This window comes from Pterocles gutturalis, unplaced genomic scaffold, assembly GCF_000699245.1.
Source record: "Pterocles gutturalis isolate BGI_N339 unplaced genomic scaffold, ASM69924v1 scaffold11628, whole genome shotgun sequence".
Classification (NCBI taxonomy): Eukaryota; Metazoa; Chordata; class Aves; order Pterocliformes; family Pteroclidae; genus Pterocles; species Pterocles gutturalis.
Window position 1 is genome coordinate 27222 of NW_010118148.1, and position 16021 is coordinate 43242.

Consider the following 16021-nt stretch of genomic DNA (forward strand, 5'->3'; position numbering starts at 1 on the left):
ATAGGTGAAGCCAGATTTCTACCTTCAAGTACCATGACCCACATAACAAGCACAGTACTACGCGAAGGACAAGAACAACACAATACTACACCAGAGAACAAATCCAGGATATCTCCTGAGTTAGACAAAAAAACAGGCAAAAAAACCCCCAAGAAATGAAACCCCGCTCCCTCCTGCCCACCCTCTCACCCCAGCTACAGGGGCAATGCACCCACACACACATACAGACACGCAGTTACTGTGTGTAACGGTAGGAAGCGCCTACAGCAGCTTCAGGGAAAATGGCACAACTTTCAGCTAAGCAGATAGAAGACACTATGTTTAAAAAAATATTAAAAATTCAGCAACAAGTAAAATGTTTTTTCTTATTTCAAGTAGCTAGATAACGTTAAGAAAAAATGACGAAGACCCTCAAGGTTCTTCTGAAATAACCTACAGTTTTGTAAAAAAAAAAAAAAAAAAAAAAAAATCTCTCACCTAAATCCTTGCAGTAGAAACCTAACATCAAAGAACCAAAATGCTCAGTCCGTTTGGCATTTTAATGCTTAGGACCTTTTTTTACAGAAATTTGGAAATCTGAAGTGAATCTTCAGAATTAAATTAGGGAATAAATTAGGTATCTGAAGATATTTCACAGATGAGGTATCTACTCTTCTCTCATGAAGTCACATTGGAGATTTATGCAGGCCAAGTACAATATCCCTGTCTGAATTTATTCTCTATCACTACTTAGAGGTAAACATTTGCATGGCAGCTCCTCCTTCAGCTATGAAGATGCTACAGACCTGTCCTCTTCCTGCCTAGCACCGACGACAGCAAGCTTTTCCAACACTGCATATCATTCCATCACATGGTGTACGTGCCACATGAGTTGCTAACACTGTGAGGAACCAAGGTGTTACACGACCAACTTGAATTATGTGTAAAACCAAAATAGCCCAAACTTTTGAGAACAGTATTACACAACAGATCTAATTGGTACTTGTAAAGCACAACTGAATGAACCTAGAAACCCCATGTCTTGGTCTGACAGTGCACTGTATTTCCCTCAAAAGTTAAAGGACAGATTTTTATTTTTTTTTTTAAATAAAAAAAGTAAAACATTCTACTAAAATACCACAGATCATATGGCCTATCTAAGCTTTCAAAAAAAGACAAAATATGATTAGCTATGAATTGAATTCTCCAGTGCTACAAGATGAAAACAAAATAATTTGAAAAAAAAAAGTTGGCTCCATATAATCAGCTACTGGAGTTGCCTATTCAAATCATTATAAAATTATGCTAATAAAAACTGTGAACAAATAATACACAGATCAGGATATATGTATTGACTTACTAGCATCTTTATAAAAATTTGAAGATATACACAAAAACACATCAACATTTATGGAACTGTATCCATCAAACTTAGATAAGACAACACAAAAAAACTAACAAGTAGCTAAGATGTGGTTGACTGTAAGCATTTTGAGTAACATTTTAATTTTAAAAGGTCAATATTTACATACTACATTAAATGATTTTTTTTTTCATTTTTTGCATTGTATTTTGAATGCATGTTAAAGAAAGAACAAGATAATGGTTGCAACAGATCTTCTGAGAAAGTTAACTTAAGACGCTCAGATTTAACTATGTGCTGAAAGAGAACATGGCAAGAACACATCCATCTAGCTTTACCTCTACTTCCTTTGCAGTTTTTTGGGAGGAGACAACAAATGGATCTAAAAGAGCTGTATCATCCAAACTGATCATTGCCAAGAGATCCACTTTTAAGTTAGGGTTTGAGAACTAACAAAATACAAACATTTTAATGAATGACTCACCTAAGTGCTACTTTTGCTACTGAGTTTAAGAGAGTAGAGAGATATGGTGACAATACAGGGTTTGAGTATGTATGTATGTGTATAATAAAACACATATAGACATACATACATATAGAATGTTTACATACAGTAAAATACCCAGGTACTGCAACAGGCAGCTAAAATCACCACCAGCAACCCACTCGTACTCTGTCTATGCACAAGCAACGATCTATTGCAACCGCCTTTAAAGAGGATGCATCTAGTCATTAAACAGGCATTGCTTATGTTGCATCCTACATTTAAATAGATCTGAGGCGATTTCACGCCTTTATTCCAAAGCCACACATTTGTCTCAAAAAAAAAAAAATTAAAAAACCCAAGTGAATAAAAATTCTTAAAACTCAAGTTGTCTGAACCTCAGCCTCTTTGGGATGGATTCAAAACCCAAAGCAGGAGCATTACTACAAACTACTTTGACTTTTGAATCAAACCCATATTCTTAGGCTCCAAGAAACCCTCTAACCCCAATAACATTTGCTTCTGACAGGACAGCTGATCAACTGCAGATGTTCCTACTGCTGAACTCAGCTGCTGGTTTGTCTGGCGTTTGCATCTAACCCAGATTTCCAGACACGCACTATTATCGCGCCACTCCAAGATGTCTTCCCATCCTTCTCATCACAGAGAAGCTGCTCCCTAACAGTAGGATGAATAACTGTTTAACGACTCGTTTAAAGAGAAGCATTTATTTCTTAAAACTAAAACCGACATAACCTGAGGGAGGCAGTGCAGGGTTTCTAGTGCTCATGGTATGAGGAGTTAATCAGCACAGGGCAGATCACCTTGCGTGAGTCTTCGGGGTCGGCTCCCACTGGGCACCTCCTACCTGCAGCTCATTCTCTGTCCTGGGCTTGGGTCTACCCTGAAGCACTAGTAGCACTTTATGTATAGCAACAGTGCTGGATGTTATTTAAGTATTATGCATAAATAGAGAACTACACAGAAGGGTGCAAAACTCACTTCTGTGCCAAAATTCTCATGATGTTACTGTGTCTCGGCACTAAGTTGTAAACAGGCTTAAGAGTATTCTTTCCATCTTTTTTCCCCAGTGCAATGTTTCCAAAGTACCACATTATTCTGTATTATTCCTGTGAACAAATAGCAGTTTTACCTAGAAGATTTTTGACAGTATTTATTATTCAATCATTATCTTTAGTAACTTTTACTTAATTTAAATTCTGGACCAAAACTGTAAGCCAATTAGGTCCTTGTGACTTGGTTACCATTAAATCTTTAAAAAAAAAAATCTATGCTACTATAAAATTGCTTAGCTCATCCTTCCATACTTGGCATGCCTATTTTGGACCCCACTCGTAGCTGTTTTATTACATACCAATAGTGATCTTCTGCAGTCACTCAGGTAACAAACCTGCAGGGTTTCTGTAAGTCCCCCCTTCAAACACTTGGTGGAGTGCTTAAGAGTATTCCTAAAAAAAGGTTGAAGCAAAAGCTCACAGTCTAAAAACTAAATAAATGTTCATAAAAACTGGAATCCAATATAAAGATGACATTTTAATAAGTTTATTCAGAAGCAGCTGAAAAAAACTGTTCCTTTGGCAACACCATCTAGATGGTTCTAACCAAAAGGATATATTACTGATTTTACTTTGAATAAAATATAAGGTCCTTAACGTTTGCACGGAATTTTTGGGAACTGCCACATTCACCATCAGATTCACAATGTCCTTATAATCCTGTATTTATCAGGAACAACAGACCAAACCAAATCCTTTCAGTTGCGGGTTTCTTATGGTTCAGCATTAGTCACAAAATAAATCTCAAAGAAAAAAAAAACCTAATCAAAATAAAGCATATGGCAATAATGAAACGCTAGCCCAAAAGAATTATTAGGAATGCGCCACTCTTCCTGCGTAACATTTTTGAAGTGAGCCACTAAGTATTTCTTCTTCCTTGTATCTGGTAACGTCATTTAAAACAACCTAGTTACAGCTTGGGAGTTCACTACCCCACGATGCTACTGAAGGGCAAAGATCCTTGTTTTTAAAAACCAAGGGAAAATACAGCAATGTTATTTCTACACAGTGTTTTATAGAATAAGTTGAATTGGAAAGAGAAGATGGAAGTCTGTGTTGGAATAGAAAAATGCAAAGACAGACAACATATTTACAAAGATCAAAACTGCAATTTTCCAGTGTCACCTCCAAAGCTTCTCAGCATACTGCTATTCAGTGAAGTAGACCACGTTTACATCTATGCAAGAATACCTTCTGTGCTCTCAGATATGCAACATAACTAATGTGTTCTGTTTAGAAAAGTGAGTTTTCATTCAAACACCTCATACTGAAGATAAGAGCAACCATTATCAAATATTCTTTGCTATGAAGAAAGTTTTTTAATCTTTCGATGTAAACGTTCTCTCTCAAGTCACTGTGGTGACACAGTAGGATCTTGAAGAACAGTGTCTACATGCATTGAAAGCATTTTGAAAAAAAATCTCTAGTTCCACGTGGTTACAACAGAAGGTGAACACACCGAACAAAACTTCCACCTTTGCAGATCCTCTCAAGTTCAGCTCTTCTGGAGTACATCTTGCTGCTTTCCGTAGTTCAACATAGCAATTAAAGACTAAGCTGAAAGGTTTCACAACCTGATGGTTTGCCACTGCGTCGTGTCTCCACAGTACGCTTCTGTTAGTGTCAGGGTTTCTCTCAGCAGACATCACTCAACTATCAGTGCCACGTTTATGTGGGACAGATCTATCATGTGCCTGTTAAAAGTTAAAAGAAATTTAAACCTGGTACTGAAACTGATTCTAGGGGTGGAGAACAGACAAGGAGGTTCTATGAAGGTCACTAATAAACAGATGCTTGATTGGCTTAAGAGAAACATTGAGCAGAAGAGACTGATTTAATCTTAAGAGAGGGAAGGAACTGAGGCAGCAGCAGTGCTTAACTATTTACCTGTGGAATTTCTGTTGAAATGCTAAAGCATGTGCCGGCTCCTTAAATTTTGCTATGGCTTTCCGTTGTTGAGGAAGCATCTGTAAACTCTGCAGAGACAAAAAGCCGAAACATGTTTTTAGTATTCGCTTAAAGATCCCTTTAAATTAATTTTGCATTAAACCCATTGAAATTTTGTCATATTTGTTTTCTCAGAAGCATTTGTTGGTGTCCAGGGAGTGGAAACATACTTCTGAGACTGCAGTCAAGGACCCAGCTAAAGGTATTGAGCTGGTGCATCAGGCAACTGTACTAACCGGAAAACCCAGACCACCACTGGTTAACAAAGGCAACAGCTTTTCAATTCCATCCATTCAGCTGAACCAAACCCTGCAGCCAAACTCCCACCAACTGAACAAGAAACATTCAACTGGGCAGAGCTCAACTTCCCACACAAGCGCCTGGGAGTCATTCACCTGATGTACATTAAAGGATTGGGGCTTTCCACAGGTTAAACAGGACAGAAACAGGAAAAAAGTGTTTGGTTTTGCTCTCTAGACTGTATACCCTCACACTATTTTAACAAAAGTAGGTAGCTCTTGACAGACTTACAAACACATGACCTTGATGAGATGGCTCAGGGCACCATTTCCAAGTCCTACTAGTAATGGGAAACCATGCAACACACACCTACCCAAACAAGCCCATGGAAATGTGCTTCCCATACCATGAGAGCAGCATTTCACAATGCTATAACTATCAAAAAACCCCTGTGTAGCACTGAGGTCTCCAAAACTATAGCGTGCCTCAGCCAAGGCTTTGGAGAACTCGCGCCCCCTGTTGCAGCAGGAAAAGTCCAGGCAATGCCAAGATGATCCCAGAGAACGTTCCTGTGATTCCAGTATCCCACAGCAGGTTTTGTATGTTTACTGGCCTATGCTGTGGCACATTCAAGACAGAACTGTTCTGATTCAGCATCAGAATCTAACTATATGTTAGACACAGACACATTCAAATCTATATTAAATCCTTCTTTCAATAATGTTCAGACATGGTGAGGAGCACAGATTAATGGCACTTCTGAAAAAGTAATTCAGCATGTTGGTTTTACATCTGAGGCAGTACCAAAAAGAAGCTAAAAGCACCGGACAGGTCTTTATATGCTACTAATGACAGCTGTTCATTTTCAAAGAATACATGATACCTGAAAAATCCTTAGTCTTATAATCTTTGTTATGATGATAAAAAGTATCATGTCTTATTAGGAATTTGATCTGAATTTAGTATTACTCTGTTACCTACTGATTTTGCAGGATGCCAAAGGCCAGTCCAGGAGGCAGGGCATGGCCAGCCACACAGCACTGCCTCTGGAGATGGGCTGGTTCTATCAGGCATCACTTGACCTCTTCTCATTTAACGAGGGGACGCTCACGTTTCCTCCACAGGAGATTTCCCTGCTGTCACACTGTACTCCACTAGAATCTCCTTCTATCATGAATTCCTAAATGGAAATATCATAATCCTTCCCAATGTCACAGCTTTGAGAAAACAACTTCATTCACATCCTCTCTTTAAGTTGACCTAGTCAGATGTTCACCAGAGGATGAAAACTCCTTCCCAGGTCCACTCAGGTGTAAAGGATTGACAATACATAAAATAACTTCCAAGGGATTTCAAATGACTGGTTACTTTATGGATTGGGGCGTACAGATCTACCATACAGCACTTTCCGAGACCATCCTGACATCAGAGATATTCTGGGCATGTTCCCATTTGACTCTGGCGAAGAGAGATTACATTCTGACACATGCAGCATTAAAAAGAAAAACTGGTTTAGCCTGAGGAGGAGTCTTTTATACAGAAAGGATTTAGGTAGCAGAGAGCTCACACTGATCTTGATTATCTCCTTTTCCTGCTTTCTTAGGCACTGTGATGAGAAGATGCAGATCTTGCGTCAAACAGAAAAGGCAACAAACAACCAATATTTCACACTTGCTCATGCTTTTGATTGAGAGTTTGCCTACAACTGTTTTAAAACATACTATCTAATTCAACAATTAAAAAATAAAATCAGAAATTCTGTCTTTTTCTGCAAGTGAACCAGTGGCTGAATGAATTACGAATGCCATAAAAGGACTATTCCCTCTGCAAACACTTCTTTAGGCCTGCAGACCTACACTGCCCTCAAATTTGTCCTTTACTCACAAGTTTGTAACAAAAATAGTGAAAATAATATTGAAATAGCCTGTATGATAATAGCAGCACAATAACTTCTAGTTAAGCTTCATTGCCTTGAGACAAGCAGCAGGACATCCATGAGTAGAAAGCAAGAGATCTCTTGCAGAAAGCGAACATCTTTGAGACCAAAACTCTCAGAGGTTACACAGAGAGGAAGACATTGAAAGGGAGATAACAGAGCACTGGGAGATGGAAACCAAGCAGACAGGAGCGAGACTGGAGCAAGCACTCATTTCAATTATAGAGGACACATGGGAAATAAAAGTTTCCGCCTTTACTTAATTTCTTTCATGGAAGTAAATGGACTACCTAATAGACTGTACATTCAGTTCATCGGTGAGTTTGGGATTAGGAGTAGCAGTCCATGCAAAGCTGCTAAAAAAGGGCCTATGCAAAAAAAAAAAAAAAGTAAACTTTCCTAACCAACATCATCTCCCCTGTGTGATCCAACCTGCTCTGCAACAAGTTGAACAGCAGCACAGCAGGCGTTTCCTAAAAAAGAAAGACTGGATTCTATTTATTCTTCCCTCCCATCAATAAATGCAGACATGTTTTTATTATCCTCACAGTCTCCTGACACCTGAAGCATCTTTCCTGGGAGTGACACCTCCTAGCCATTGCCAACAGTCAAAGAGGCGGGGACAGAATGTATTTTATTTTACCCTCAGCTGTTGCATCTGATCTCCTCCTCATTCCTCCTTTTCTGCCATCTTTGATTCCACCATTTAATAGTAAACCGCCTTTAGAAGTGCTTAACTTTCCATCTCCATATGCCAGATGAGATGAGAGGATGTTCTGTCACTGAGATGGCATTGCTAGCTCACACACCGCTCTACAGCAGGGCTGAACAGGACAGGCTCTTTATGGAGCTGCTCTTCTCCTCGCCTAGCCCCAAGGATGGAGCAGGACTGCCCATGTCTTCTCCCACAGTCGACGGAGCTGGCAAAAACTCTTGGCTGAAAATGTTTTTACAGGCAGGAAGACCGCACAGGTCACCACGCCAGCCCTGTGCGCCTTATGTGCTGTGTCCCATGGAGAACTGCCCTGCTGACCCCAGAGGAGTGCCTGTCTTCTGGGTGCACTCATCGTTTCCACTGATAAGCCTTTAAACTAGAAATAAATTCATCGACTTTGAATGCAGTCTCAGAGCAGACAGCTGCCTTTACTCTAACTGAGCACTAGGTAGCACTGTCACTCTAAGAAAGTGAAGAGAAGCACATCAACACACAATTGTTTTTCCCTTCCGAGACCAGAAAAGAAAGGACTGCACTATCAGAGTAAAACACATATTTGTAAAACTACTCAAAATATACAGCTAAATCACAGCATTCTCATCACCTCTGACACACAACAGTGGAGATTTTTGAGATTTTTTTTCCTTTCTTTTTTTCAACATCAGAATTTACGATCTTAAATCTTCACAAAGCAATACTGAGATTTTGCACTGATGTTTTATGTTTGCAATCATTTGATGTAAGAAAATATGAGTGAAGCAATCATTTGATGTAAGAAAATATGAGTGAAGATGACGGAACACCTCCACAGAGCAATCACTCCATAGTCGAGTTATCTGGAAATCCAGCAAATGACCTGATCTACCTATCAACATCCTAAAAAAAAAATCTGAAGGTGGCAATAACTAGCCGAACGTAAACCTCTTTATACAGTATAAACATCAAACCCAGACTCAAGAGGACCAAAAAAACACTCTGGGTTTTTCATGACCTTTGCAACTTATTAGTAATCTACTTTAGCAAGCGGTTCTGGATGGATGTGCACTGAATGTCACTGCTCCAGTGCGGTCCCCAGGAGGCTCTATTGTGGTGGTGTGCTCAGAAATCTTCTCTGCCTTCCAACACTTTGGAATGCATAATTTTATTTTTAATATGTGATTATTTTAGATTCATCATTCAGATTTTACAGGTGTATTATTTGTATCTGAAAGCTTATCCTCTCCAGAAAAAGTCTGACAGCAAACTGTATGTTGAAAGGAAGCAATTTTCCTGCTAATTTAATCATGTTTGAGTTGTAAAATGCAGCTTCAAATAAGGGGCTGCTCCTGGAGCCCCAAAGATCTTCTTCTGTCTTGAGAATCTTAATGGTATTTTCTTTCCTATGTTAATAACAGAGCAGCTTTAATGAAGCAAGGATGAGAATTAAAAGAGTCTTCAGTGATTAGTCAATAGAGGGTATTTCAAAGCTCATACATGGGAAAAGATAATTTTCTCCATTTCCAGGGTATGGTAGGGGAAAAAAATGCTGAATTTCCAACTTCCACTGTAAAAGTCTCTCCTTCATGTTCTCTTACGCATGCCCAGTGGTTCCCAAACCCTGACTCACAGAACCATCCTCTCAAAGCAACTCGATGGCAAAGCTAAAAGCATTGAACATCATAAATTGAGAGAAGTTTTCAACTTTCCTTCCCAAGGTTTCTGCAAGCTACTTGTACCTCAATAATAATACTGACATGAAAAAGCTAAAAATAAAAATCGGACTCTTTTGTACCCATTAAAACAATGTAATCTCTTCCTCCCCATTGACTCGCTGATAATTTATAGACTTTTTCCATAAACATGTTAAAACTTTCTGTTATGCCAGCAAAGATCCTCCTCCTGAGAAAACACACGTAGGGTAAGCACACTGCAACAAAATCAGGAGCCAAACTATATATTTGAAAATAGGAATCAGTGTGGAATCAATTGCTCTACAGATCCGCCAGAAGGGAAGGTGCAGATTGAGCAGATCAAATGAAGAACGAGGAAATATCCAAGTAGAGTATCCCTTCTCTATCACAGCCTCCTGAGCATTTCCAGTTGCAGGGGATCTTGTACAGCACTGAGCACCAACACTAGTATAAACATTAATTTACATCCACAAGATGATCCACTCATGCACTTTGGGATACTGATGTCTGTAAAGGACTTTGTTGAGACTGTGCTAGCAACAGATGTCTGTCTCAACACTGCTGGAACATCTTGCCTCAACGGATGTTTACCCTGCCATCGCTGCAGCAACACAGCACCTGTCCGACCACAAAACCCACCCATCTCCTGTTTGTACCCTTACCCCAGCACATACGCCCAGACTCAGGGACAGAAAAATCCCCCAGAGGGACGGTATTGGGTATGTGCACCACCGCGGAGTCGGGGGTGAGGCTAAGCAAAGCAACTCCTGAAGGGGTGAGGCTAAGCAGAACAATTCTTGGAAGGAGCGAAGACACCTCGATAAAAACGGTGACAACCAGCACCCAATGGAATTCCCCACCTGACGTCAAGTCGATTCGAACTGACGGGACGCTGCAGCTCCATGGTGGTAGCTATTGCACCTTTCGGACTGACAGGATGCCGCAGCTCCATGGTGGTAGCTATTGCACCTTATTTTACTTTTTTTTTTCCTCCTTCTCGTTCTCTCCATTTCCTGCTTCTACGCAAATGTTTTTGAAACTATTAAACTTCTTTTCTTTACGGCATCTGACCTCGTTTGTGTCTTAATCTCACTCTGGGAATAACAAAGAATCTCCCCAGACCTGACCATTCCGGGCCTGGACATTTAATTAGTGTCACGGACAGGATTCCCTGAAGTGAGAGTGCCGCATTTTCACTCACTTTCGTTTATGTGTGTACCTCTCATGATCGTAAGGAGTGGACCCTTTGTTGAAATTTGCTTCTATTCTTTGTTGTAACTTACGTGTGTGCCTCTCTGAGATGACCACTCCGCCTTGTTTGACATGGGTGAAAATGTTTGTACAATCTCTTGGAAAAATATATTGCTCGCCCATACCAGGCATGGACTGGGCACAAAAAAATTGGTATAATCTGCAGAGTGTAACGGACCAAATCAATGCTTTACAAAAGGACGCCAAATTGTGGTGCAGAAAGGGAAAATAAATCATTTGTGCTGTGTTGGGTGCAAGCCTGGTTGCAGCTGTAGAAGCTAGAGATCAACAAGTCACAGCAGAATCACAAATCATACAGTCTCTACAAGATTTGGTTCAGTCTCTAAAAGGACAGGTAGAGATTTTAAAGGAACAATTGTCAGGAGAAAGAGCTCAGGTAAATTACTTGCAGTCTGTATTAAAAGAAAAACTCCTTGCGGGCGAGGACAAGGTGAAACCTCTTTGAGAAAAGATTCGAATACCCTAATCAGGAATTAGAGGTGGCGAAACTAAGATTGGACGAAATGAATTTTCCCACTAGTTTTTTGAGACCCTTGGTCAAAACTGAATTCAAATATGAGGATGATTGGGAGAAATCTCCTCACATTACTACTAAGGAAATCCCATATTCGGCTACTGAACTAGCTAAATTGAAAAAAGATTTTGGTCGTGCTCCTAAGGAGTTGGAAACAGAGTATGTTTGGAGAGTGTCATTGTCTGGTGGGGACTAGATATTGTTAAATGAAAAAGAAGCCGAAGGCTACTGGGGGCCTTGAGTGTTTTTAACCACCGGCAATTACAGTGCTCCCTGGTCCCTAACCCAGAGGGCAGCCTATTGGGCTGGAGGATTAAATCAGTTGGAAAGGAGAGATCCCCTTGCAATTGTGGGGACAGTTGACCAATTAGTAGAAAGTGTACAAAAGGCAGCATGTTTGCAAATGATGTATGACCGGGAACTTAAACCTAAACATGAATCCCCAATGATGATACCGGTCAATCCAAAACAAATGACTCTTCTTATAAGAGGACTCCTCAATTCTCTGAAACCTATTGGCATTCACTTGCAAGGAAAAATACAGGCGATGTCCCAGGGGGATAGGGTTGTCACCGCATTAGAAGAAATCGTGAACCCTAATTGTCGACCTCAGGAAAAGAAAGTTTGGACCTGGGGAGAGGTCGCTCAAGAATTGATTAATTATGAGAGAAAATATGGCCCTGTAGCCACTTCTCTCACCAAACCAGAATCAAAAGTCTTAAGACGCACAGAAATGAAAGCACCCCTGAACAAAAGTAAAGAGACATTTCCTGTAACAGCATCTGGTGGCAAAGATGTAGGGAACAGACGAAATAATTTCTGGACCATGGGATGCCGAAAAGGCATTCCCCGAGAACTTATGAACAGGTTGCCAACAGAAAAATTGGGAAAATTAGTACTGGGATGGACCGAAAATCCACAAATCAAAGGCAAAAATCCTATTCCTACTGCTCCTTCATTGGATCTAACCGCCTCCCACAAGCCGCTGGAAAACTAATCCCTTCGCCCCCTTGTAGTGAGCGGGGAGGCGAAGGATGGATGTATATTAGGAGGCTCACTGAAAACCATCAAGGTGATTTATAATTTGTTTTGTAGAACCTAGATTAGTACCCATAACATTTTTGGTAGACACAGGAGCCCAAATTTCAGCCCTTAAACCGGAAGATGCTACACAAAGTGGCATCACCTTGTATAAACGACAGATGTTTGTTGCAGATGCTTTTGGTACTGCCCGAGCACAAACATTGGCTACTGTTGGTTTACGACTGCCCGGGGAAGATGCAGCCACTTCAGTAACAATGGTTGTGGGACCGTTTCCACTTAACCTTTTAGGAATTCATGTTCTGAGGGGTAAAGTGTGGATGGATGATAAGGGAAAAAAAATGGACATTTGGTGTCCCATCAACTGACATATGACTATTACGTACTGCACCTTTGCTTCCTCCTTCACGACTGACGAATGTCAATCCTTATCTGTTGCCTTTAGGGGCACGAGAGTGAATTACTACCGTATTGCAGGAACTGAAGGAACAGGGAATTGTAGTGCCAACCCATTCCCCTTTCAACTCTCCTGTGTGGCCAGTTCGTAAACCAAATGGAAAATGGAGATTGACTGTAGACTATCAAAGACTTAATGCTAATTCAGGACCACCCACAGCCACAGTTCCAAACATTGCTGAGCTCGTAACATCCATCCAGGAACAAGCTCACCCCATTATGGCAACTATAGATGTCACAGATTTTTTTTTTATGGTTCCCACCCAACCTGGGGACCAGGAACGTTTTGCATTTACTTGGGAAGGACAACAGTACACTTTCACCCGCCTTCCTCAGGGGTATAAGCATTCGCCTACCCTAGCTCACCACGCTTTAGCGCGAGAATTGGAATTGATTCCTTTGGAGGAAGGAATAAAAGTTTACCAGTATATTGATGATGTGCTCATAGGAGGCAATCAGGTAGACAGGGTTCGAGCAATGCAGGACAAAATTATTTCGCACTTAGAAGGCTTGGGACTGAAAATTCCCCCTGAAAAGATTCAGACACCAGCAAATGAAGTAAAATTCTTAGGGATATGGTGGAAAGGGGATGACATGTATTCCTCGAGACACCCTTGCTACATTAGACCAGATAAAAATGCCTGAAACAAAGAAAGAACTACAACATGCATTAGGATTGCTTGTGTTTTGGAGAAAACACATTCCAGATTTTTCCATTATTGCAAGACCTTTGTATGATTTGGTGAGAAAGGGAGTGTCGTGGGACTGGTCCCCAATCCATGATGAAGCTAGTAACTATCAAGCTCTGGGTCCGATCCATCCTTCCGACCCTATCCAAATTGAGTGGGGATTTGCCCAACCAGGTTTATTGATACAACTGTGGTAAAAAGGGCCCGAAGGACCCACTCGACGTATAGGGTGTTATTCTAGAAGCTTTAAGGATGCTGAGAAACGGTATTCCACCTGGGAGAAAGGTTTGTTTGTGGTTAGCCTAGCCTTGTGAGAAGCTGAACACACCATACATAAACAAGCAATTGTGCTTAGAGGTCCCTCTAAAGTAATAAAACCTGTATTGACTGGGACACCACCCCCTGACGGGGTGGCACAGAGAGCTTCAGGAGGAAAGTGGTATGCTCAGATAGAACATTACTGTAACGTTTTTGAAGTTTCAGAGGTTGCAGCTAAAACCCTAGCTACTCAGGAAACAATGGCTTTAGATACTGAAAGTAGCACAACTTCACCCGTGGTGAAGGTTGCCCCCCCGTTCTCAGAACAGCTACAAAATGTGTGGTTTACAGAAGCCTCTGCAAAAAGAGAGGGCAAAACAAGGAAATATCAAGCTGTCGCCTTGCAAATACAGACCAAACGAAAAATCATCACTGAAGGGGAGAATAGTGCTCCGGTAGGAGAACTGGTAGCAGTATGGAGTGTGTTTCAACACGAGGCACAATCTACTTCTCCTGTCTATATCTATACTGACTCTTTCACTGTCTTCAAGGGATGTACTGAATGGCTTCCATTTGGGAACAGAATGGGTGGGAAGTTAACTAAGACCTGTGTGGCAAAAGGAAAAATGGCAAGATATATTGACAATTGCAAAACAAGGAAATTTTGCAGTGGCATGGGTAGACTCCCACCGAAACAATCAAACCCCAGACTTGACCATTCCGGGCCTAGACAACAGCTTCAAAAATCTAGCCCCATCTGTGTAAGCGTGATTGCTGTGAACAGGGACAGCACAGATTTTCAAACATTTTGTTTTCAGTTCTTGCTTTATAAGGCACTTAAAATTGCTGCTGCCTCTTCCTCATGTGGTATGTTAACACTTCTGTGGTATGTCATGGTATCAGAAAACAACCAACCAACAGAACCAAAAGAGGTAAATATTGCATATGGTGGTCCTAGTCTCATATTCTTCCCATAAAAGGATCATTTCTCCCCTGTGTATCTCACTATCCGCACTTGTGAAACACCACTCAGTCTCAAGCCAAGAAATTTCTAGTCTTCTACAAGTCAGACTTGAAATTCAAGTGCACAATTAGCAAAAAAAAAAGCCTTCTGCATCGTTAGATAAATTCAAGCGTCTTTCAAATACTACTTCTAGATCTCTGATAAGATGAAAATGGATGATTTAGAAACCATAATTGCCAAAGGTGCGGCTGATGCTGCTGCAAGAATGCAAGTTCAGTAGGGCACAGGGATGTACCAAATCCCACTGGAAAATCAGGTATTATTTTTTTCCTATAAACACACCCTTCTAAATTGGTCTGTGACACTGAACTGAGACACCAAAATTTGGAGTCTGCTATCAAACAGCAAGTACTGAATAAATTTTTTAGCACATTCTCAATAACTTCTCTCAATTGCATTTCCTAGCAGGGTTTCTATTAATCTCCCTTCTAATATTCTCATGCAAGATTTAGCAAGTAAACACTGAATAAATGTGCTTTGGAACTGTATGAATAATTTCCAAGAGTACTACAGAACACAAAGGGACAAAGTATTTTGTGAGAGTATTTTTGCTTTCACAAACAAATTAAACCACTCTGAACTGGCGACATAAATAATTCAGCGTTATTCCATTTACTAAACTGGGAAGTGAGGTAGAGTGGACATCTTTAGGAGAGCAGGGTGTTTTGCGACAGACATGATCCCACTCTAAGAAGTCTCATAGAATAGCTCCAATTCATGCATTGCATTTGTCTGAAAATGTTGATCCTGTCAAAAGGAACACCCAAAACTGAAAGATTCAAGGAAAAACAATTCTCCTCATCTATATATTTCATTATTTATTGACTGGTACTTTCAAATGTACGAACAATAAATCAGACAGGGCCTCCTAAGCCCTTCAGTGCTTTGAAAACCTCCTGTTTTACTAAAGTCAGTTTAACTGATATATCAGTTCCAGGAGGCAGTTCACAAACTGAAGCCTCACAGTAGATATTATCAGTGTGTGCGTGTCATAACCTTGCTCACAGGCCTCTCCTAAAGAGAGCCTTCTAAAAACATAAAGGATAAATAAAATCCTTCAAAGGAGACTGTGTTTTCATCTGAAAAGGTAGATGGTGCTACACGGTACAAAATCTCCACTGGGCAGTGGTCATTAAGTGCTCTTACCCCAGGACTGCAATGCCAGGAATTGGTAAATGTTAAAAAAGAGCGTAGGTGCAAGTCAACAACACAAACAAGCACAGCAACCAAAAATATATTTGCTTTGATATGATCATTTGGCTTTAACAATCTCACAGAATGGCCGTGCTGGTATTGTTTGAGAACGTAACAGATAGTACAGGAAATCCAAAATCAAGGAGACGCTTCTGCAGCAGGA

General features: G+C 40.5%; 1 protein-coding gene across 1 annotated transcript in view; it reads right to left on the reverse strand.

Annotated features, from left to right (window-relative positions):
* Positions 1–3761: 3761 nt before the first annotated feature.
* The window catches only part of LOC104463667 (RNA-binding protein 33-like), a gene marked incomplete at its 5' end in the record, with an annotated part of 35886 nt that continues 23626 nt past the window's right edge, over positions 3762–16021 (reverse strand). Inside the window, 2 exons of the mRNA XM_010076089.1 lie at positions 3762–4596; positions 4790–4878. Coding sequence (XP_010074391.1) covers positions 4548–4596; positions 4790–4878 — 138 coding nt within the window. The remainder of the gene's footprint in view (positions 4597–4789; positions 4879–16021) is intronic.